This window comes from Castor canadensis, chromosome 19 (genome assembly GCF_047511655.1).
Source record: "Castor canadensis chromosome 19, mCasCan1.hap1v2, whole genome shotgun sequence".
Taxonomy (NCBI): domain Eukaryota; kingdom Metazoa; phylum Chordata; class Mammalia; order Rodentia; family Castoridae; genus Castor; species Castor canadensis.
In genome coordinates, this window is record NC_133404.1 from 27,313,047 (window position 1) to 27,327,980 (window position 14,934).

The 14,934-nt window shown below is 41.9% G+C and overlaps 1 protein-coding gene across 1 annotated transcript in view; it reads left to right on the plus strand.

The window, feature by feature from the left end:
* The window catches only part of Trpm1 (transient receptor potential cation channel subfamily M member 1), a 105,309-nt gene that overhangs the window by 64,550 nt on the left and 25,825 nt on the right, over nt 1-14,934 (plus strand). The window contains exons 17-20 of the mRNA XM_074061489.1: nt 896-1,124; nt 9,077-9,199; nt 9,371-9,502; nt 13,141-13,269. Of these exons, the coding sequence (XP_073917590.1) occupies nt 896-1,124; nt 9,077-9,199; nt 9,371-9,502; nt 13,141-13,269 (613 nt within the window). The remainder of the gene's footprint in view (nt 1-895; nt 1,125-9,076; nt 9,200-9,370; nt 9,503-13,140; nt 13,270-14,934) is intronic.

A 14,934-nucleotide genomic window follows, 5' to 3' on the forward strand; every position in this document is an offset into this window, starting at 1 on the left:
TCCACCCCACCTCTGTCTTTCTTCATCCTTTCAGCTTCATAACTGCAATAAAATCTCCTATGAAATGAAGAAACAAAAACCAGAGGTGAGTGATCACTATGTGGCCATGTTTTAACCATGTTCAATGATAGAAACTTGAACAGAAAATGACTATGGCTATCATCAACTATTTGAATCAAGGTTATGGGGAAAAGGGAGCAAACTCCATGTTCACAATTCAGCTTGTGTCACTTTCTCTATTACTCCCCCCATTAGCAGTTAGATGGCCCTGCTGTGGACTCTATGGCAACCATAGTTGCCATATGTCTGTACCACAGCACTGAGAATGTTAAAATCTCTTGTAATCAATGCATAATTGAAGTAGTGCACACGTAGAGAAAGCACATAGCTTATATATATTCCCTGATAACCAAGAGCAGAATACATAGGCAAGACCAGTACCCAACTTAAGAAATAGAACCCAATGGTCCCCACAAGCCCTCCTGGTGGTCTATCTTCCTCCCCTACCACCACTCTCAAGAACAGACACTATGCTGACTTCCAACCCCACAGTTCCTGACTTTGAACTCGTTTTTGTTGTCTTTTTTATCTGCTTCCCTGATCTGTGTACAACTTGAGAAAAGGGGCTTTGTCATCTCATCTCTATGTCCTGTGGCCTGAGGAACAGACTTGGGGTCAACCCAAAACTATTTGCAGGAAGAGTGGTCATTTCCCATCTTGACTGGACACACTGGCCCAACTCTCTGGGGACACACCTTGAGAGCATCTTGCAGAGGACATCCAAGTCACTTCTGATTGTGGATTCTGTGTCCTGTGGCTCCATGTCCTACGGACACATAGTCTAAGAGTTTGTGGCCACTCTGGCCTCACCCCATCTCCATCTCTTTCCCTCCAGAGACTTTGGCCAGCTTGCTTTGGACCTGTTAGACCAGTCCTATAAGCATGACGAGCAAATTGCCATGAAACTTCTGACCTACGAGCTAAAAAACTGGAGCAACTCCACCTGTCTCAAACTGGCCGTGGCAGCCAAACACCGGGACTTTATTGCTCACACCTGCAGCCAGATGCTGCTGACAGACATGTGGATGGGAAGGCTGCGAATGAGAAAAAACCCTGGCCTGAAGGTAGGTGTGGACCACAGTGACAGGGACCAGTGTTGAGATTTCACACCTTCGAGGATGAGCTCAGCATGCTCTGTGGGTTGTTTGATTTACAATGCTGCCACCTTTCCTCAATTTCAGTTACCCAAAGTCAATCATGGTCTGAAAATATTAATGGAGAATTCCAGAACTAAACAATTCCCTAAAGGGTTTTTTGTGTGTGTGTGCTTTTTTTAATATTTGTTTTTGGCTTTGTTGTTGTTGTTTTATTTTGATGTGCTAGGGATGGAACCCAGGGCCTGGGGCATGCCAGGCAAGTGCTCTACCACTGAACTACATCCTCATCCCTGTTCATAAGTTTTAAATTAAACCATTCTGAGTATCGTGATGAAATCTGAATGATACCCCTCTATCCCACCTAGGAGGTGAATCACCCCTCTATCCAGTGTATCTATGTGGTGTACACTACCTGCCTGTTAGTAACTTGGTAACTGTCTTGGTTATTAGATCGATTATCACAGCATCATAGTCCTTGTGTTCAAGTAATCGTAATGTTGTTTACTAAGGGCCTTAAAGATCAAGACTGGCAATACAAAGAAGGCACCAGAACATAAATCTGAAAAGGACATATTAGCTCTGGCTCCATGTGGCAACACTCAGATTATAGAGGAAAAGCATAGAATATATGGAGTTCAGTACTATTTTTAGTTTCAGGCATCCACTGAGATCTTTCTTAGAACATATTCCCTAAGGATAAGGGGGACCACTGTATTTCTCTTAGCAATCCCATGAGGGAGATATTGGGACAATCCTAGTCTTATAGGAGATGACCTGGAAGCTTTGAAATTAAATAATTTGTCTAGGGTCTTAGCTGGTCAGCATGATCCAGACCTGATCTGAGGTGGTTTAACCCCAGGATCCCATGTAACTAGCATGGCTGACTCACAGAGCTCCCTGTCAGTCAGTGTGTTCAACTGGAACCCATCATGACTATGTACCCTGGACAGACCACCTTCCCACCATTAAAGTGGAAACCTGATTTCTATTGCTATAGATTCCCTCATACCTTAAAATTGTGCAATATTCTTTTAATTGGTGATGTTTACAGCACATGGGAGAGAACATAAAACTGTGAAAAGGTTTGGAAAGGATGTAGTGGGGAGAAAATTGTGTGGTGAAAAAATCCTGTCTCTGCTGCTTACTACTGTTAACTACTAGATTATCTTGAGAAGAGATTCTAGTCTGCAGGTAACCTATCAATCTAATGGTAATATTAGACCTAGCTTATGGGATCACAATGAGACAAAACAATACAGGTTGAGTATCCCTTATCTGAAGTGCTTCAAACCAGAGTTTTTCCATTTTAAAAAAATTTTACAATATTCACATAGACATAATGAGGAATCTTATACATGGGAGCCAACTCTAAATATAAAATGGATGTTTCATATACACCTTATACACACATCCTGAAGGTAATTTTATTCCATATTTTAGGGTGCCTGCATTTTGACTGTGACCCACAATTCAGGTCAGGTGTAGAATTTCCACTTATAGCATCATGGCAATACTCAAAACATTTCAGATTTTGGAACATTTAGGATTTCAGATTTTCAGATTGGGGGTGCTCAGCCTGTTTTTTTTTTTATTGTGTAGAATGGTTCTGGCTAATAGAAGGCATTCTGTTTCTTAGAAATATGAATGCTAGGTCCAACTGTCTGATTCTACATCACACGTTAATATTACATTAATACAATACACATTCTACTATTACACATAACTTGGGATATTAACAGTTTTCAGAATACTGAAAATAAAGAAATCCTAAAGGTTTTACAAAAAACAGGTTTCCTACAAAATGATGAACACTGAATTAGCATGATGCTTTTGTTGATAATATTGAAACTTAGAATTCACACTGTATGCATGTGTGGAATTATCACAACAAAATACCCTCTTGTTATTAATGTATGCCAATTCCAAAATAAAATGAAAATTTTAAAAAAGAAGGTGGCAGTGGAGCAGACAATACACTGCTGGATGGGGAAACATGGGGACCCTGGAATGTTTTTATCTGGCCCAGGTAGTTAAAACACATGAGAAAATGGGGACTGAAGGATTGACTCAAGTGGTAGAGTGCCTGCCTAGTAGGCAAGAGGCCCTAAATTCAAACCCCAGTACCGCCAAGAGAGAGAGAGATTGAGAGGTAGAAATTGAGAAAGAGAGAGAGAGAGAATAACATCTACTTAAGACATGCAAAGATTCAACCAATATATTTTTGACATACCCAGTCAGAAAAATTACTTCAGCAGGTATTCCAGCCCCCCCAAAAAAAAGACTCCCAAAAAATAGGTTCATTGAATGACTAAGGAACCACAAAATACGAAGGATACAGGTTAGGAAGCAAAAAGTTGTTTGTAATCCTTAACAGGAAAACAGAAGAGAAATTTAAATTCCAGGAAAAACAAAAGCTACACACAAAAGTTAAGGCTCAGTTACAATTAAAATTTAAATTTGAAATGTTTTACGTAATTGTTACAGTGTAGAAAAATGGCACAATGGTACATGACTGCAATCCTAGCACTCTCAAAGCTGAGGCAGGAGAATCAAGAATTCAAGGCTAGCCTTGTCTACCTGGGGAGACCCTGTCTCAAAAAAAAAAAACCCCAAAAAAGCAACAAGTTTTTCATCAAGGGTCCAGGGAATTCTTTTGTTTTCTAAGCTGGGTCCTGAAAGTCTTTCCAACTCTTCATTTCTGCATTCCCATTTGTATCAAAAATATTTCTAGATAAAATAATTTTTGTCTACTAGACATATTAGATTTTATATTTATTATTCTATTTTAATTTAAACATTTACTTGGTTGATTGTTTTTTGCTTATTTATTTGGCATTTTGGGAGATTGGTTTGTTTGTTTGATGCTAGGGATCAAACCCAGGGTCTCATCCATGCTAGGCAAGCACTCTACCAATGAGCTAAACCTGAAGTCCTATTTACTTGCTTTGAAATTTGATGTAAGAATTTTGCTGTTTTTAAAGTCAAGATTAGGGGATTCCAAGATGGCGGCTAGAGTAGGAAGCAGAAAGTGAGCCTCCTATAGTGAAATCTTGGAGAGACTCCGGAGACACACTTTGCAGGCATAATCACTGAGAAAAGGCATAACTTTGACCCCTCCACACCTCCAGCCGGCGCAGAGAATCTCCACTTCACATTAAACGGAGAAACGAGGAGGGCCCCCGGGCCGCCAGTGGCCGGCACCCACTGGGAAGACGCGGACCAGGTGAGCTTCACAGTACCGCGGTTCTCCCACAGACAAGCCTGGGCCAGAGCAGCATAGCCCCCTGGACAGACTGACCTCCACCCAGGGAAAAAAAGAGAAACTGAGTAATAAGCAATAAGAACAATTAAGACATGCTGGAAAGAGGGTGGGGCGCCCTGAGCGCTGAAGACTGGGGGAAGGGAAGCCTTCCCGGGACTGTAAATAAACGAGCCGGGCGGGCCGGAGAGCCTCTGGCGGGAGCAGGGCGCGTGCCCAGCAACCAGGAGTGGGAAAGCTTGTGAGAGGAGGGAAGACCCACTTCCCACATGAACTGTAAACAAACATGGCGCCGGCAGGAGCAGCAACACCGCCCAGTAATCAGGAGCAGGAAAGCTTGTGAAAGTGGCAGTGGGAGGAAAACTGCACAGGAGAGGGGGGAAGACCCACCTCCCACATGAACTGTAAATAAACACGCAGGCCTGACAACGCGGGGGCAGTGTCACCTTTCCCAGTGCTTGGAAAGAGGAAAGCCTGTAGCAGAGGCTCCCGCACAGGAGAACTCTGAACAAACAAAGCCTGTGGGACCAGGTGAGTGCTAAGCTCACTCCAGAGAACTGCATAAATAACGCCGCCAGCTACAGCAGGCTGACAGCAGCAGGCAGGCAAGCCACAGTTAAAGATACCACTCTCAGAACGGTCTCCAGACTCTTTATTTCTCTTTTTCTCCCTACCTTTGATGAGAGAACAACCGAATTACACCTGCAAGCCGAAAAACTTACTGAAACTGTATTGCATTTGAACTTGGGACACTTGGTGGGGCTTTTTGTGTGTGTGTGTGTGTGTGTGTGTAGTTTTGTTCTACTTTATGCATCCCCTTTGATGAGACAACTACAGAACAACATCTGAGGCACCAACTCCAGGACTGGAGATTGAGACGGACACCCAAATTATTAAGACTGAAACTGCATTGCATATAAACTTGGAAGTTTTTTGTTTTTTTTAATTTTCTATTTTCCATTTTATTTTAATTCATTTTTATATATAGATATTTCTTTCATTTACTTATTTTTTATTTTTTTTATCTTTGATTTTCAATCCTCTCTCTGTCTCTCTAATGTCTGTTTAGCTTACTGTCGATTAGTACACTAACACTCCCTGTTTATACCTTTGAAACTTTCTTGTCTGAAACCTTGTTCTGCTTACTCCCTCTTGTCTGTGTATTTGTTTTCCCCTTTTCTTTAACCTCTTGCTTTCCATCTCAGCTCACCCTTCCATTCTAAATATTACCATTGTTATTATTACAAGCTAGAAAATACTTAATTGCACACAGTACAGGGACAATAACAACACCAAAGACAATGACGGGAAGACAGAAAAAACAGGGAAACCAGTTTCCCCACAGCAAAAAATTAGTACAGGAACCAGAGGGGAATGAAGAGAACAGAAACTCAGATCCAGACTCCAACAAAATGAAGATAAACTATGCCAAAGGACCCAATGAAGCCCACAAGAATAATTTAAAAGAAGACATACTACAAGTACTCAATGAGAATTTTATAGAGATGATACTGGATATTGTCAACCAAAATGTACAGGAGACACTCAAGAAATTCCAAGACAACAAAAATAGAGAATTTGTAAAAGCAAAAGAAGAAATAAAGGAAACCATATAAGCACTGTATAAACACCAAAGTGAAAGAGAGAACACAATGAATAAACGAATAAATGAACTCAGGACAAAAATAGACAACATTAAAGAGGAAAACTGCCAGGATATGGAAAACCTCAGAAAAAAGAACGAAACAGAACTGCAAAACAAAACAGAAGGCCAATCCAGCAGAATAGAACAAACAGAAGACAGAATCTCAGAACTTGAAGATGAAATGGTAATTAAAGGAAAAACTGAAGAACTATTAATTAAACAACTCAAGACCTGTGAAAAGAAAATGCAAGAACTCACTGACTCCATCAAAAGACCAAACTTGAGAATCATGGGCATCAAAGAAGGAGAAGAGGTGCAAGCGAAGAGAATGTGTAATATATTCAACAAAATAATAACAGAAAATTTCCCAAATCTAGAGAAAGCTATTCCCATACAGATGCAAAGGCCTCCAGAACACCAAACAGACCAGATCAAAATAGAACTACCCCACGACATATCATCATTAAAACAACAAGTTCAAAAACTAAGGAAAGAATATTGAATGCTGTAAGAGAGAAAAAACAAATAACATACAAAGGTAAACCCACCAAAATCACAGCAGACTTCTCAACAGAAACATTAAAAGCAAGAAGAGCTTGGGGTGAGATCTTCCAGGCACTGAATGAAAATAATTTCAACCCCAGGACACTCTACCCAGCAAAACTATCATTCAAAATAGATGGAGCAATAAAAGTCTTCCATAATAAGCAGAAACTAAAGCAATATGTGACCACAAAGCCACCACTACAAAAGATTCTTCAAGGGATTCTGCACGCAGAAAGAGAATCCAAACATAACCATGAAAGGACAGGCAGCAGCAAACTATAGGAAAAGAAAAAGCAAGAAAGTAGAGAGTAACCTCAACTTAGGTACACACAATCAAACCTTAAAACAACTAAGACAACTAAATGACAGGAATCACCACATACCTATCAGTACTAATGCTTAATGTTAACAGACTTAATTCCCCCATCAAAAGGGGGGAAACTGGTTATCAGTCTGCAAAAAACTGAAACTAGATCCATGTATATCACCCTATACCAAGATTAACTCAAAATGGATCAAGGATCTTAATATCAGACCACAAACTCTAAAGTTGATACAGGAAAGAGTAGGAAATACTCTGGAATTAGTAGGTATAGGTAAGAACTTTCTCAATGGAACCCCAGCAGCACAGCAACTAAGAGATAGCATAGATAAATGGGACTTCATAAAACTAAAAAGCTTCTGCTCATCAAAAGAAATGGTCTCTAAACTGAAGAGAACACCCACAGAGTGGGAGAAAATATTTGCCAGCTACACATCAGACAAAGGACTGATAACCAGAATATATAGGGAACTTAAAAAACTAAATTCTCCCAAAAGTAATGAACCAATAAAGAAATGGGCAAGTGAACTAAACAGAACTTTCTCAAAAGAAGAAATTCAAATGGCCAGAAAACACATGAAAAAATGCTCACCATCTCTAGCAATAAAGGAAATGCAAATTAAAACCACACTAAGATTCCACCTCACCCCTGTTGGAATAGCCATCATCAGCAACACCACCAACAACAGGTGTTGGCAAGGATGCGGGGAAAAAGGAACCCTCTTACACTGTTGGTGGGAATGTAGACTAGTACAACCACTCTGGAAAAAAATTTGGAGGCTACTTAAAAAGCTAGACATCGATCTACCATTTGATCCAGTAATACCACTCCTGGGGATATACCCAAAAGACTGTTACTCCAGAGGCACCTGCACACCCATGTTTATTGTGGCACTATTCACAATAGCCAAGTTATGGAAACAGACAAGATGCCCCACCACTGACGAATGGATTAAGAAAATGTGGTATCTATACACAATGGAATTTTATGCAGCCATGAAGAAGAACGAAATGTTATCATTCGCCGGTAAATGGATGGAATTGGAGAACATCATTCTGAGTGAGGTTAGCCTGGCCCAAAAGACCAAAAATTGTATGTTCTCCCTCATATGCGGACATTAGATCAAGGGCAAACACAACAAGGGGATTGGACTTTGAGCACATGATAAAAGCGAGAGCACACAAGGGAGGGGTGAGGACAGGTAAGACACCTAAAAAATTAGCTAGCATTTGTTGCCCTTAACGCAGAGAAACTAAAGCAGATACCTTAAAAGCAACTGAGGCCAATAGGAAAAGGGGAACAGGTACTAGAGAAAAGGTTAGATCAAAAAGAATTAACCTAGAAGGTAACACCCAAGCACAGGAAATCAATGTGAGTCAATGCCCTGTATAGCTATCCTTATCTCAACCAGCAAAAACCCTTGTTCCTTCCTATTATTGCTTATACTCTCTCTACAACAAAATTAGAAGTAAGGGCAAAATAGTTTCTGCTGGGTATTGGGGGGGAGAGGGTGGGGGCGGAGTGGGTGGTAAGGGAGGGGGTGGGGGCAGGGGGGAATAATGAACCAAGCCTTGTATGCACATATGAATAATAAAAGAAAAAGGAAAAAAAATTAAAGTCAAGATTATACATAATGCTGCTTGCCATTTCTCTAAACATTAAATTTTTCACTATCTGTAATTCTACAAACACAAAATGAACCAATCATTAGAGCAGGGATAAACATAGTCTAGGACTCCTATTAACCAGTGATGAATATTATTAGTTTAAACCTCTAGCTATACAACCAGCCCTCCAATGTTCAAGTGTTTCACATTCTCAGATTCAACCAAACTCGAATCAAAACTATTTTTTAAAAACTAAGTCTGTACTGAACATGTTCAAACTTTTCTTCTTTTCATTATTGCCCGAACAATATGGAATATCAGGGATCCACACAGCAGTCACTTTGTGTTAGATATTACAAGTCATCCGGAGGTGACTATGTTCAAATGCTGTACCATTTAAGGGCCTGAGCACCCACAGAGTTTGGAATACACAGTAGGTCCTGGAACCAATCACCCATAGATACTGAGGAACAAGGGAAATGGGAATTTTTTCTAGAATTGGCATAGCTTAAAATTGATTTATTTTTCATCATTCATAGGTTATCATGGGGATCCTTCTTCCCCCCACCATCTTGCTTTTGGAATTTCGTACATATGATGACTTCTCATACCAAACATCCAAGGAAAATGAAGATGGCAAAGAAAAAGAAGAAGAGAACGTGGTCAGTAATGACTTTGATCCTAAGAGTAGCACTTGGCTGTCTTTTCAATTCTTATTGAAATTTCTCTCATTGTGGATTTAGAAACTGTATTAATTTGCAGTACTTTTAGAAGTATTTCTTGTTAAAGGTGGCTGTGTGGCTGCCTGCCATGTGTTGTGTTCTGATTTCCAGGATGCAAACGCAGATGCTGGCTCAAGAAAGGGGGATGAGGAAAACGAGCATAAAAAGCAGAGAAGCATCCCCATTGGAACAAAGATCTGCGAGTTTTATAATGCTCCCATTGTCAAGTTCTGGTTCTACACAGTAAGGTCTTCTCCTTAGTGTTTTCCAGTTAGCATGTTTTGAATACTGAGAGGGTGGAACCAAGGGCTTTAAAATGTATCTAAACTGGAGGCTGTGGCCCACGCCTGTCATCCTAGGTACTTGGGAGGTGGAGAACTGAGAGGATCTCAGTGTGAGGCCAGATGGGAAAACCAGCAAGACACCATCTCAACCAATAAAAGCTGGGCATGATGGTACATGCCTGTCATCCCAGCTATGCAGGAAGCATAAATAATTAGGCCAAGGTCTAAACGTGAGGCCCTATTTGAAAAATAAAAAAAGCAGAAAGTGCTGGAGTTATGGCTCAAGGGGTAGAACACCTGCCTAGCAAATGTGAGACCCTGAGTTTAAACCCCAGTACCACCACAAAAAAAGTATTTAAAATGTTCTATATTAAAACAAATCATGAAAACAAAACTAGGACTAATTGAGAGCTTTAGCTAAAATTGGATCTAGATATCTTGTCATATATTTATATGTGTGCAGGAATATGACCATCCTAGCCCCAAATACACAATTTCATAAAGCAAAACAGTCATGTTCTATTTCCTCAAGAATGATTTTTTAAATGCCTTTAGTATAACAAACTTAGGGAACTATAACTTGATTTTATTTATCTTTTTATAACGATTTAAAAATTAACAAAGATGACTACTGAATTAAACAACAAAGTCATAGATCCCATTTCTTATTAAATTGATGGGGTTATTTTTAAAATGTGGCCTGTCTCAGTCAGCTTTCCATCACTATAACAAATAAACTGAGATAGTCAATTTATAAAGAGGAAAGGTTTCTTTTGGCTCACTGTTTTGGAGGTTCTAGTACATGATTTGTTGACCTTGTTGTTTTTGGGCAAAACAGCTCACCTTGTGGGTAGGGAGGAAAAGGGAGCAAGAAGGGTCTTGGGTTCTAATATTCCCTTCAAGGGCAACCCTTCAGTGACCTAAGACCTCCCACTAAGCCCCATCTCTTAACGGTTCCACCACCTTCCAATACAACCAGCAGCTGAGCACCGAGCTTTTAACATTTTGGATCAAAACTATAGCATGGCCAAACTCAGATCATAAACTCCTGGAACAGGGAAACAAATCAAGGTCTTTCTGCTCTGAAGTATTTACCAAGCCAACCCACTTGGCAGTACAGTACCCTCTGGCCTCCTGTGGTGGCCAGGTCTCTATGGTCTGAGTATGGCTTGCTGGCAATAAGAATGATTCCATTGGTGATTGTGCAGGAGCAGGTGGTAGAACAGTGGGGCTGGGCCATGGATTGCCATGGATGGGGCAATGGATAAGGTGGGCAGGGCAGATCTCTGAGGCCAGGGGCAGCATCACTCAACTTCATGACAGCCACATCTGATGATGCAGCTGAAGCCAGTGTCCCCTACCTATTTGGGGCAGAACCAGGTGAGGGCAGGAGTGTGAGGCTCAGTTGCCACCACTAAGGGTAGCTCAGGAGGCTAATGGCTCCAGTGCAGGCTTCTCAACCTTGGGCCTCTCCTGTCCCCTCTGAATGTTCTCTCTGGACACGGGGGAGGACATCACATGTTTTATAGATCCCTGGGGATTCTGACACAGTTCAAAGTTTGAGAACTCTAGCTTTACTCCTCCAAGGTCTGTCTTGGTCTGTCTTCTGATGCTATAACAGAACACCTGAGACAGGAAGACTTATAAAGGAAAGAGATTTATTTTGGCTTGTGGTCCAAAAGTCCAGAAGTTTGGTGCTCGGCTTCCATTCATCTTCTGGTCAGGGCCTTAGAGCCATTCAACTTAAGATGCAAAGCACAAGGACAATCAGGCATGTGTGGCAGAGAGGGAGGTAACAGAGGAGTTGGCCTGCTTTATAACAACCCACTCTTGCTAAAACCAATCCATTTCCAAGAGCATTAATCCAGTCCAGCTAAAACATTAATCTATTTTTACTTTTTGGTGGTACTGGGGTTTGAACTCAGGGCCTTGCACTTGCTTAAGAGGGAGGCAAGTGCTCTCCCTCCTAAGCTATGTCCCCAGCCCTTTTTGCTTTACTTTTCAGATGGGATCTTGCACTTTTGCCTGTGGCTAGCCTTGGACTGTGGCCCTCCTACCTCTTCCTCCCAGCTAGCTGGGATTACAAGCATGAGCCACCTTGCCTGGCCCATATTAATCTATTCTTGAGAGCTCCTCCCCCATGATCTAAATACCTCCCAATAGGCCCCACCAACTCTCAACAGCATTACCTTATGGATGAAATGTCACTATGAGTTTTGACAAGGACAAACCACATCTAACTCACAGCAGTAGTGAATATGGAGATTTTTACCTGTATCTTGGTAAAACTTATACAATAGGAGGGAGTGATCTTTTTTAAAAGTACTACAAAATCAGAAATACACATTTGCTAATACCCCTCCTTCAAGACTTCAGAAAGGCCTGTGACAGTGAGGGTCCCCAAGGCTGACATTTCCACAGTTTCATGGGAAATCAACCTAGAACAGTCAGCTTCAGAGAACTTCCCTCCACTTGGTGCCCCAGCCCCAGGGCCTCGCCTCACCCCCACATCTGACTCTCCTTACCAAAAAGATTGAGAACTTTATGTGGCTATCAAGTATCATAGACTTGCCACTGGGAATCAAGGGGACTTGAGGCCAACTCGACAGACCCCACATCCACATCCTGCCTTCTAATTCTCACATAGTCCCCCTGTAACAGAGAGATTCAAGAGAGAGGTATGAGAGGCAGGGAGAAGTTAGCAACATTTTCCAATTCCCCACACCAGCAAACTATTAAAAAGTTTCCCTGGATGTCCTCATTTTTTGCAACTTTATTATTTCCCCAAGTGATGACAGCACTAACAAATATATCTTCATGTAGACAACAACATTTTAGTGCTATAGTGTAAAATGCCTCCAACCTGCCTCTAAGTTCTCTCTGCACTGGTGGCGTGCAGAGAAGTGTCCTCAAAATAAGTCAGTCTGGTAGGAAGAGAAAATTCACTGTAGAAATCTGAGGGGTGGTGGTACATATCTGTAATCCCAGCTATTTGGGAAGCAGAGGCAGGAGGATCATGAGTTACAGGACAGCATGGGCAAAGTTAGCAAGACCCTATCTCGAAAACAAAGTACACCAGGATCCAGTGGCTCATGCCTATATTCCTATCTACTTACGAAGCTGAAATTGGGAGGATCACAATTCGAGGCCAGCCTGGGCAAAAACTTACTGAGACCCCATCTCAACGGTAAAAAGCTGGAAGTGGTGGCACGTGCCTGTCATCACATCTATGGCAGGAAGTATAAAATAAGGATCACAGTCCAGTCTGGCCTGGGAAAAAAGCAAGACCCTATCTCCAAAATAACCAGAGCAAAAAGGGCTGGAGGCATGGCTCAAGAGGTAGAGAACCCTACCTAGCAAGTTCAAAACCCTGAGTTCAAACTCCAGTACTACTGAGGGGCATGGATTAAAAAAAACAGGAAAAACAAAGAAGGAAGGAAGGGAGGGAGGGAGGGAAGGACGGAGGGAGGGAGAGAGGAAGGAAGGAAGGAAGGAAACGCATTGTAGGAGACATGACATGTCAACCTGAAAATGTTTTAAAACTAAACTCCAAGGTTATTCCCCCCAAACATAGCCAACAGCCTTTCCTTCTTGCAGATATCCTACTTGGGCTACCTTCTGCTGTTTAACTATGTCATCCTGGTGCGGATGGACGGCTGGCCCTCCCTCCAGGAGTGGATAGTCATCTCCTACATCTTGAGCCTGGCACTTGAGAAAATACGTGAGGTGATTACTCCAAAGACTTGTCCCACCCCACTGACCACTGAATTCAGCTTCAGACCTTATTGCCCAAACATTTCGTGCAGATGATAGGAGCCAGGGGACTTTTCCCTTTGAGGTGTCACTCGTTCTTCAGGTTTATTCCATTCATTTGTTTCAGATGTGAACATCTCCTTCCAACTGAATTTGAACTTGAAAATCAAAACAAAAAGCAAAATAAATGACTAATAATCAAAACAGGTTTGAACATGTGTAAAAGCTATAGCCAATGCTGCCAGCTCCTTCAGATAAACCAGTTACTACAATTGTGTACAAAGTTTGGCTCATTTTTCTGGGGCATGAAACTACAAATGGAGGGAAACAGGAGAAAACATTTTTGTTGTAACTTGGGTCTTTGGATCACATCGTGCATTTGCACTGGGAACACTTGGATTCGTATACAAGAGATTTTTGGAAGAAGGGCTCTCGGTAAGAGGGAGCGAAGAGGGAGGCCTGGGGAAGGGAAGGAGCTGAGTAAGGTGTGGTTTCAGGTGGAGTCTGTCACCAGTCTAATCCTGCAGGTGATCTGACACTGGATTGGACGCTGTGGACTCTGACCAACCTTGAGAAAAAGGAGTTTAGCTTTAAATCCACATCAGTTGTTTGGCATCCACCAAACAATTGCCCAAGGGTAAGCCTCCCAGAAGGATGCAGGTGTGGGCCTAACAGCAGCACCTGCAGCAGGTGGGGTGGGCACACGCACCTGGTGAAAGGCTCCAGGGAATCTGGGCAGTGCCCAGAGCATCTGCATCTAGGAGATCTGAGGGGACAAGATTTGAAAAAGTACAGACACTCTTACACATAACTTTTACATCACAGCAGTCCTATAGTTAAAATGGAAATTCAAGAAAGCGATTTCTGCAGTCATCAGAGGAAATACAGGCCAGCTGCTTTTCTTTCTAACATCATCCACAAGTGAATTCACACTATATCCACTGGTAAAAAAGAGAAAGTGTGTATTCAAGGTAAACCTGAACTTGAACTGAAAAAGCACACAGCACAATTTCCCGTCCCTTTTCCAGCTGATACTGAACTCGTATTAGTATTTTGCAATTACTACTGATTCTTTCATGGAACTGAAGAAATGACTGGTAACCTCGTTCAGGTAGAGTGAGTTTGATACTGTGAGTCTAATGAAAACCTAAGAAATTAGGAACACTGAATTCAAAACCATACAACCCATATTCTTCTATGACTAATCTTTCTTTTCTAGTGGCGTATCATTCAATTTCTGAGGATGCTAAACCTGGGACTTCCCAAGGTGCCTCTCTAACTATTGCTAGAGCGCTCACGATCTTGCAGGGTCATGAACCCTCCAGTATGGGGGGGGCAGCCATCAGATGGTATGCATGGCTCTGTAAAACTACTGAACCCTTCTGGATTGGCTGATAGTCAGCCACCATACCACCCAGCCCTGGGATCCTGGAATCTCTCCCCTACCACCCCGCCATCTCCAGAACTAGAAGGGTATCCCCAGGTAAGGCAGCCCTCCACCTTGCTGTAGGGATTCTGCTGTGCTTGTCAGGATGGCTCTGTGTGTGTGCCCATGCATACTACTTAAAAGGATAATATTGCAAGTAGGGGAAAATCTGGTTCAGCTTTCCTTTGATTTCTCATATCTAAGTTGCAAAG